Raw genomic sequence first — 10,441 nt, forward strand, 5'->3', positions numbered from 1 at the left:
AAACATTATGTCGCATAATTAATAAAAATATTAATATAAAAAGTATATATTTTAAGTAACATTAAAAAAAACTAAATAAACCAGCGTAACATCTGGGCTAAAAGCTAGTTTCATATATTTGATTATAATAAACTACTAATAAGCTGGTGATTGAGTTTTAAGGGAGAGATTCGATGTTTTAATGTGACCAAGATTTGATTCTTGCCTTCATAATTTATTTTGGTGGCACGGGGTGATGATGAGAGATTAGACGAGAAGGTGATGTATGCTAGTTGAACCTTAAACTGAAAGATTTTTATCTCATCGTATCGTCATAACTTCGAGCATGTGTTCGTGGGTATTGAATGTTTTCCTGAATCAAATGATGAGTGTAATAAATAAACTAAACCCCATAGCCGGTAACCCATTTGACGGATTCTTTGCGGTTAAAATTTGTTTTTTGATTAATAAGCTTTTAATAATAAATAAACTAAACCCCTGTCTAAGACCTTATCCCATCTTCCTGTCAACTCAACTCAATTCAATCATCCAATCCAACCACCGGCGATACACGGTGTCTCCGGCTACACAACCACCGTACAATCCTCGTCATGGCCGCTTCACTCCCTCACACTTTCTCCATTTCTCGTACTCGTCACTCTTCAATTTCGCACTTCAAGTCAGTTCAATTATTCCTTTAATTTAATTTAGTACAATTATATGCAAATTTAGGTTTATTAGAGTATGTGTACTGTAGTCTATACTTATACGGTCAATTTTTCTGATTATAAATTACAATAGTTCGATTTTGTTTATAGGGTTATGTACTCATTTTATTTCAACAAATCAATAATCAATACATCTCGTCCACGCAAACAAGTTGAATACAAGTAGCAATTATATTGTTCGTTTTACTAATATCCTAATAGTCTTGGTAACGTTTTCATCAAGTCCTCGAGTCAACAAAAGTCAAACCTGTAAAATTTCATAAAATAAAGTTTGTCAACACAAAGGTTGGTGAACAATTCATAAGATTAAGCATATAAATATATAGTAATAAAAAGCCACAAAACTTGTATACAAAACAATAAATAAAAGCAACAATATGGATAATATGAAGTCGCTAATAAGAATACATTAGCGGCACCGTCTATAAGAGAATACCAAATAGATTCGGATTTCATGAAGTCGTTAAGAAGAATACATTAACGGCACTGTGCTATAAGAGAATACCAAATAGTTCACGGATTTATGAATCAACCTCCCAAAAGCGGTAAACACATTAGCATATAAGCACGTAAGCATAGAACACCAAATCGAGCGATTATTTAAGTAAAGTATACAATCACGTTTGTGGGTTTAAAGATTCAAGTAAATAAAGCATTTAGTTTGATAAGTATGAAACGTCACCCCAAAACGGAAGATGGAAAAAGGGGTATGAAAGTACTCACCTCGATTGATGAACCGATAAATAAATAGATAAATAAATGAAGCTCGAACGGTAAACGAACATATCCGACTTGAAACGATAAACACCTTAGCTAAAATAAATAATGTAATATATATTAATGAACTAGAAACCATAATGAAACTATATTGGAAACATTGAACGAGGAGGTTCAGTTGTAAATTGGATTATCGGTTAATTTGTTAATGGTTAGGGACTCGTACTTAAATGACAATTAAAATAAAATAATATTATTTTATTGGACTTTTAAATAGCTAACCAATATTAAATATAAGCAAGACGGTTTTAAATCAAAAGTTCATTTTTTTTATGAAAATGAATTTATAATGAAGCTTATAATAATATTATTTATGATGATGATAATAATGATAATGATAGTTTTGAAACATGTATGAATATATATATAGATATATAAGATAATAATGATAATAATAATAACAATAATTATTATTAATAATACTAATTTAGTATAATACTAATAATATTAGTTTAAGAATAACGATCTTAGTATTAATTAAAATGTTGTTGATAAAAATAATAGTAATAATAAATAATATTGATAGTAAATAGTGATATTATACTAGATGTCGGTTTGATTTCTAAACGAATTCATAAAATAGCTATAATGATATTATTGTTAATAATTGATGATAATAATATGAAGATAATAATAATATGATCTTTAATAATATTAATAACTTTAATATTTATAATAATAATGATAATACTAATAATTATCTAGTTAATAATAATAAGATAATGATAATAATAATCTAGTTAATAATAATAATGATGATGATAATAATAATAATAATAATAATAATAATAATAATAATAATCTAGTTAATAATAATAATAATCTTTACGTATTTGTATTAATACTAATAGTAATAATAAATTTATTAAGTATAACAAGAAACATACCAAAAACCGATCTAGGATGACCTGAACCCGAGACTCTAATTTAATAAACATACCAACCAAACCGAACCAAAATAATTAAACCCAAGAACTTATTATATCCATTTCCCGGGTGTTCATCTTTTACCCAATTCATACCAACAACGCAAACCCGATTCGTTTCAAAGTATTTAACCAAAATATAACCGATAATACCAAAACAAATATTAACAATTTAAATCCGACAATCGATATATGACAATTTATAACACCAAAACCCAAATTGATTTACCTATTAGACGTGTATATACTCGTGGCTCTACACCGGGAAGAACCCGAGCTAAACCCGCCGGAGACGAGGGCAGCGGCAAGAGAGAGAGAGAAACGGAGGGAGAGAAAAAGAGAGTGAGAGAGAGAAAGAGAACACAGAGAGAGAGAGAGAGCGGCGGGGAGAGAGCTGCGGTGCCGGAAAAACATGCGGAGAAGAGAGGGAGTTGAGGTAGAGACGGCGGCCGGAGGTGGTGGGGTGTTTCGGAGCTGCTGCCGGAGTTCGGCTCGCCGGAAAGAAGAAAAAAGAAGTTGTGGGTGGTGTTCGGAGGTGGTGGCCGGCGGGAGTGGCGGTGGCTGCCGGAAATCGGCTTCGTCGGAAATTGTGGTCGCCGGAATAGCGGCTAGGGTGTGGGAGACGGCTGGTGGGTTATGTGATGTTAAGGCTAGGGTTTGGTTAGGTTTATATATACATATTTACACAAAAGGTCCCCCAAGTTCTAAACATCTTATAAAAGGGGTATTAAACTTTATAAATGTTAATATAGATTCAAAGATGGCAAGTATTACCCTTTACAATTTATAACTAATTTTTGTTAAAAGAACAATGATTAGTACACGCCTACATGATGGGTTCGAAGCATAACTTATTAAATTAAAGCGTGAAAGAAAATCAAAATCCGAATTTGACGAATGTCACAGTATCCCCAACTTTTTGTAAATTTCGTCCCGAAATTAAAATAAACTTAAAGAAAAAGTAATTATTAACGAATATTCCTTTGTAAAATAGTTGCATGAATAAATTTTTTTAGCAAAGAATAACGTCAAATCCTAGCATAACTCGAAAAAATGTTACAAATGAGAAACATGATAAAAGCACTTATATATAGGATGTACCGGCGGCGTATCCACCATGCTTTTATCACGATTCGCATTTCCATCGTTTCTCTGTCATCATCCTCGGGTCTGAGTTATCGCACACAACTGTACTTACCATGGCCCATACGGGGATCTCGATAATTAAGTGTGCACCCATAATTATTTAAATCGTCATATGGTCCACATGGTTTGTCCCATTGCGTGGTTTAAGAGACATTTATATATATATATATATATATTTGAAATATTAAAATAGATGTGTAAATGAATTTGTTGAATTTTTACCAATATTGACAAAACGGTACTAACGGTTGAAAATTTCGAGATTGACTTTTTTTTAAGTAGAGAAAATGGGATACCTAAATGAAACAATTTAAAGTCTTAGAATATAAACCAAGGCGAAAATAGCAATTCGGCTTAAATTAATTAAAGACGATCAAATAAATAAAATTTTAGGGTAAACAATTACGAAACGAGGTTTGTAGTCGAAAGTCATCAAGATAACTGTCAAGTCTATACATCGAGGCATTAAATAACACCGATAAATGAAATCCGATAAGTGAAAACGAGAATCCAACGTGTGAAAATGAGAAATCCGATAAGTGTAAATGAGAAGACAAAAGTGAGTACATGAGGTAGGGGTAAACAACATTACGATTATCAATAATGTCGTACAATGAGTTCCATATGTGTACAAACTTGAGGTTATAAGTAATTGAGAATACGATTTCGCGAAATTACGAGGATGAGGTGAGTTTCTTTGGGGTGACGCATACGTGCATCAATATAAATAAAATAATATTGACCAACAACCAAAACAATCGATGAAATGTGATAAAACTTGAATACGGCTACTATTGTGAAACCATTTATATAATCGTCATTATAATAACGGTTTCTAATAGCGCCAAAACTTGTAGACAGCCACACATAGGCTGTTAATAGATTAGATGAAATGATATAGAATAATGTGTAGAATCGTGTTTGCATAAATGCTCAAATATAAATAACATAGTCATGAAGGTATCGTTCAAAAAATAAACAAGATTTTTGGCGAAGTTAAGGTTTTGAAAGTATTACACAAAGTGTTATTGAATAGTTTGCATTCGGTCACAAAAATCAAAACACCAAAATGAAATCTCATGTGCATAATATTGTCATCGAAACATCTCATCAAATGAAAAGAAAAATCGCAATAATCGTAAGACTCGAATAAATGTCAAAATATGTAAATCGCGTAACGTATAATAGAATAAAATTTGAAATAAGGTCTTAAGTAAGGCCGTTTTATTGTTTCTAAGAAATGTATATAATAACAAAGCATCGCAGTAGCTCGTAGCTAGAGAATCATTTAAATCATTACCAAATGTGAATCTTGTAAGCCAATTCGTTAAGGGAATGTGTATACATAAAGTGGTTGTGATGAAAATTATTTATAAAATAATGCTTGCGATAATAAGAAGTAATAGTTTGCGTAATTCGTTATTGAGCAAAAATTTGTGTAACAATAACATATATTTATAAACGCGTCCCAAAAAAAGATTTGCAAAGCCATGATCATTTAGTTTATGCAAGATGGTGAAAAGTTGTAATTTGTTATTGAATAAAACTTACATTCAACATTCAGAATGAAACCTCGATTATAAAGTTATTAAGAGATTTATCACCTTAGGTGACAATATTTAAAATCTTGAAATCATACACATAATCGTTTAACAACCTTTGAAAACAAATCCTCATAATCATATTCTTTTTTGTCATGGCAGTACAATATATATACATATATATACATATTTTTAGAGTGTATAATTTAAAAGTATTTATTTGAACACATGAGGTCGTTATAAATACATTAGCTGTATGTAGGTATATATATATATATATATATAAATTAGGGTAAAACGAAGCTTACATGTGTATGGAGAGGTTTTAGGCTTCGAATGGTGAATAGTTTGGAAATTTGGTGAAGAGCGAGTATGTTTCGGTTGGCTTGCGTAGTTGGGTTTTCTTGGGTTGGATTTATGAGGTTTGTTGAGTTTAGGTCGGTTGAGTGGTTTAGGCTTAGATGATTTGGGTGAGTAATGGTTGGGTTATTCAGGTGAGGTTTATGCTTATTTGAGCAAGAGTTAAGTTGATGGGTTGGATAATTCGATCTTGACTAGTTTGGGTTGAGTTTCGGTTTATTCATGTATTTTGTAAGGAGTGTTTGGGTTGCTATTTTGATATCAAACTCTATGGTTGGATGAGGAAACATTGTGGCGATGTGGTTTGTGACTCGACGTAGCTTGGGTCGAAGGGTTTTGTGGATGACTCGTAAAAAAATCAAACATTAAAATCACCTCTACTATAGAGAACAAAACAGTTTCAAACCGACAACCATAGCCCAAATATGCCCAAATCATTATAACAAAAACAAAATCCTTAAAAATATTTTTTTTTAAAAAAACTAAACACACACACCAACCATAGCCCATGTAAGCCAAAAACATTATATCGCACAATTAATAAAAATATTAATATAAAAAAGTATATATTTAAAGTAACATTAAAAAAAAACTAAATAAACCGGCGTAACATGTGAGCTAAAAGCTAGTTTCATATATTTGATTATAATAAAGTACTAATAAGCTGGTGATTGAGTTTTAAGGGAGAGATTCGATGTTTTAACGTGACCAAGATTTGATTCTTGCCTTCATAATTTATTTTGGTGGCACGGGGTGATGATGAGAGATTAGACGAGAAGGTGATGTATGCTAGTTGAACCTTAAACTGAAAGATTTTTATCTCATCGTATCGTCATAGCTTCGAGCATGTGTTCGTGGATATTGAATGTTTTCCTGAATCAAATGATGAGTGTAATAAATAAACTAAACCCCATAGCCGGTAACCCATTTGACGGATTCTTTGTGGTTAAAATTTGTTTTTTGATTAATAAGCTTTTAATAATAAATAAACAAAACCCCAGTCTAAGACCTTATCCCATCTTCCTGTCAACTCATCTCAATTCAATCATCCAATCCAACCACCGGCGATACACGGTGTCTCCGGCGACACAACCACCGTACAATCCTCGTCATGGCCGCTTCACTCCCTCACACTTTCTCCATTTCTCGTACTCGTCACTCTTCAATTTCGCACTTCAAGTCAGTTCAATTATTCCTTTAATTTAATTTAGTACAATTATATGCAAATTTAGGTTTATTAGAGTATGTGTACTGTAGTCTGTACTTAATACGGTCAATTTTTCTGATTATAAATTACAATAGTTCGATTTTGTTTATAGGGTTATGTACTCTACTCTATTTGAAGATGATTTTTGTAATTGTTAACAAAAAGGATGTGATTAAGTGCTATTAATTAGGGATGAAAAATGCTCATGAGCTACTCGAGACCTTAATTGACTCGTGTAGCCAAAGCTCAGTTGTGCTGTGTGAAATCAGTACATAGAAGTGCACAAGAGGTCAAACTTAAAAATACACAAGGCTCAAGCTCGGGCTCGATAACTAAACGAGCTTTGTTCGAGGCTTGGGCTTGTTTCGGGCCTTTTATCGATCCGATCTCGATTAGTTCGCAAGCGGCTCGACTCATTTGCACCCTAATTTTATTTATAAGTTTTTCCTTTATTGGACTGTAAAAGCTCTAATTATGGAGAGTTGTTGTAGTCATGCTAAGCAAAATACATATATGTATTTCAATGAATAAGATAATATCATAATTGGAAACATTTTGAGAAATGAGATACAAGCTGACCTATCAAATAGGTCTATTTTCAACTTCAAAACTGAATGAAATCCTACATTTTTGAGTATACAAATCATAAAGTGTGACTTTTGGAGACTGTGAACTTGAAGAAATTGAAATTCTTCAAGATCCATATGAAGATAATAATCAAGAAAGTTAACGTGTATATATAGAAATATGGGATGCATTTGAATTCGAAAAGGGTTAATACAATGTATATTAACACACTTTAATACTCTAGTGAGCAGATTCTTGGTGTATACCGCTTTGATGTCAACTTCACTAGGCAAAAACAAGCAAAAGTGGTCTGTCAAGGTATGTTAGCACCTAGAAAGTTCATGCAAAAAAGTAAAAAAGTTGAAGAATTTAAAGATGATGCTAACGAGGCGGATCAAAAGAACTGGAGGAAGATGATGAATGAAATTGATGAGGTGGGGTCCGCGGTTTCTGTACTCAGAACACGAAGAACTAAGAACCAACCTCTTCCAAAAGACCTAGTTTTGGGAACATTGGTTAGATTTAAGCAACAAAAGAAATGGAATATTGTTGCAGAGGTAAAACAATATTCAAACCAATCATTAGTAAATGTTCTTTATTTGGTATTGATTTATGTTCTTTATTCAAAATAATATCAAATAAATTAATTGTTCATTGAACGTTCAGATCATTTACAGGCCTAATGTTCTCTTACTTTTGTAGATTCTTGAGTGGCTTAGAACTCAGCATTGGTGGAATTTTAATGAAATGGATGCTTTGATGCTAATAACTGCGTATGGTAAACAAGGGGATTTTAATAAAGCCGAACGGGTTTTTAGCTATATAAACAAAAAGGGTTATCCACCGAGTGTAATATCTCATACGGCTTTAATGGAAGCATATGGAAAAGGCGGTCAATACAACAAAGCCGAAGCAATATTTAGAAGAATGCAATCTTCGGGACCCGAACCATCTGCTGTAACATATCAAATAATTCTTAAAATATTTGTTGAGGTAATAATCATACCTCATTTCTGTTTCATGTTATTTGTATGATATTGTATATCAATAATCATCCACATTTATGGGATTTATGGATATTGCAGGCAGACAAATATGAAGAAGCTGAAGAAGTATTTGAAGCAATTTTGACTGATGGCGTGTCACCTTTAAGTCCTGACCAACAAATGTTTCATATGATGATTTATATGTACAAAAAAGCCGGGAAGAACGACAAGGCACGAAAACTATTTTCAATGATGAATGAAAGAGGGCTTCAACAAACCTCAGTGACTTATAATAGTCTGATGTCGTTTGAAACTAATTATAAAGAGGTTGCAAAAATCTATGATCATGTAAGCTAAAACAAAATGATACTGTTTTTTAAAGGAATTATTAATTTTTTATTAATGTCGTTTCTGTAATTTAATTGATTATGCAGATGCAAAGAGCGAAGGTGAAACCTGATGTTGTGAGTTATGCTTTACTAATTAGTGCTTATGGGAAAGCACGAAGAGAGGAAGAGGCGTTAGCTGTTTTTGAAGAGATGTTGGATGCTGGTGTAAGGTTTGTTTCGTCCTCTCTAATAATTAATGCGTTTATCGTGATTACAAAACATTATTATTACAGTATAGGTTAACATCTTGCGTTTTCTTCATTAAATCTTTGAATAAAACGATTCAGGCCAACACAAAAGGCGTATAATATCTTGCTTGACGCGTTTTCAATATCTGGAATGGTGGACCAGGCGAAGATCATCTTTAAGAGCATGCGGAGGGACAGGTAAATTTCTTAAACCCTGGCTTGCCAGTAAACGAACCGAACTTTCAGTGAACGGTCCGTTTATGTTTGTCTATTTAATAAACAAACGAACATGAACAATAAAATTTGTTCCTTTAGTTAAATGAACGAACATGATCACATGTCTCATTCATTCATTTATGTTTGTTTACGTGTATTTATGTTCTTTAGTTTACGTTTGTTTAAGTTTGTTCGTTAATATATTTATTTAAAACTTTTGGCTCGTTACAACATAGTTTAGTCTTATTAACTTTACAGGCCCAACACATTGTTCTTTACATTACTTTTAACTGGTTTTAGTTCAGTTATTTGTTCATTCATGATTCATCTATGTTTAATTATCTTTGTTCGTTTACGTTTGTGAACCCAAACAGATATAAACGTGCTCATTTTCTTTACCAACGAACATGAACAAGAGAACCACGTTCGTTTGATTGTTTGTGTTTGATCGTTTGCTCGGTTAAAGTAAAACGAACCAACGAACAAGAATATGCTTTGTTCGTGTTCGCTTACAAGCTTTCTACCTCTAATTACTTGTGTTTTAACAGATGCACCCCTGATCTGTGTTCATACACAACAATGTTGTCATCATATGTAAACGCATCCGACATGGAAGGAGCCGAGAAGTTTTTCAAAAGAATAAAACATGACAGGCTTGAACCTAACGTTGTCACGTATGGAACATTAATCAAAGGTTATGCGAGAACAAATGATCTTGAAACCATGATGAAGAAATATGAGGAAATGCAGTTACATGGTATTAAAGCCAATCAAACTATTTATACTACAATTATGGATGCATATGGAAAGAATCGGGATTTTGGAGATGCTGTGATTTGGTACAAAGAGATGGAATCGAGGAAATGCACTTACATGGAACATTAATCAAAGGTTATGCGAGAACACATGATCTTGAAACCATGATGAAGAAATATGAGGAAATGCAGTTACATGGTATTAAAGCCAATCAAACTATTTATACTACAATTATGGATGCATATGGAAAGAATCGGGATTTTGGAGATGCTGTGATTTGGTACAATGAGATGGAATCGAGCGGGGTTGTTACTGACAAGAAAGCGAAGAATATTCTTTTGTCGTTGGCTAATACAGTTGAAGAGAAAGCGGAAGCTAGTGAGTTAGTTGGACAAACCGATCATCATTTTAATGATCAACAAACGGTTGTTAATGAGAATAATCGTTTTGATGGCTAACTCGATGTTGATGATGAAGATGACGATGATGATGAAGATGATGAAGAAGATGAACCGACTCTTTCTTTTATAGATGAAAGGACAAACGAGTCGGTTCGCATTGGTGTATAACATACCTGTTGTGAAATTTTGGAGCTGCAATTCTGCATTTGTGAATAGTCTAGGGTTGTATTAATTGATAGATTGCGATAGTTTCAGCCCGTGATTGTTGCTTATC

At 32.7% G+C, this 10,441-nt stretch overlaps 1 protein-coding gene across 1 annotated transcript; it reads left to right on the top strand.

Moving 5' to 3' along the window:
• The first annotated feature begins 6,475 nt into the window (after positions 1–6,475).
• On the top strand, positions 6,476–9,895 carry LOC143631652 (pentatricopeptide repeat-containing protein At3g59040-like). Its single transcript, XM_077100344.1, has 7 exons — positions 6,476–6,636; positions 7,476–7,788; positions 7,934–8,224; positions 8,317–8,565; positions 8,652–8,776; positions 8,894–8,992; positions 9,559–9,895. The coding sequence occupies exons 1-7, from the start codon at positions 6,569–6,571 to the stop codon at positions 9,893–9,895; spliced, it is 1,482 nt and encodes a 493-aa protein (XP_076956459.1). The 5' UTR covers positions 6,476–6,568.
• The last annotated feature ends 546 nt before the right edge of the window (positions 9,896–10,441 follow it).

The sequence above is a fragment of the Bidens hawaiensis genome, unplaced genomic scaffold (assembly GCF_021521415.1).
Source record: "Bidens hawaiensis isolate Kalapana, Puna unplaced genomic scaffold, B.hawaiensis_p1.1 tig00006190_1, whole genome shotgun sequence".
Lineage (NCBI taxonomy): Eukaryota > Viridiplantae > Streptophyta > Magnoliopsida > Asterales > Asteraceae > Bidens > Bidens hawaiensis.

Coding starts and splice junctions, on each gene's coding strand:
- LOC143631652 (XM_077100344.1), top strand. CDS start 6,569: ATGGCCGCTTCACTCCCTCACACTTTCTCCATTTCTCGTACTCGTCAC. Junction 6,637..7,475: donor TCTTCAATTTCGCACTTCAA/GTCAGTTCAATT, acceptor TTAATACTCTAG/TGAGCAGATTCTTGGTGTAT. Junction 8,566..8,651: donor TTGCAAAAATCTATGATCAT/GTAAGCTAAAAC, acceptor TTGATTATGCAG/ATGCAAAGAGCGAAGGTGAA.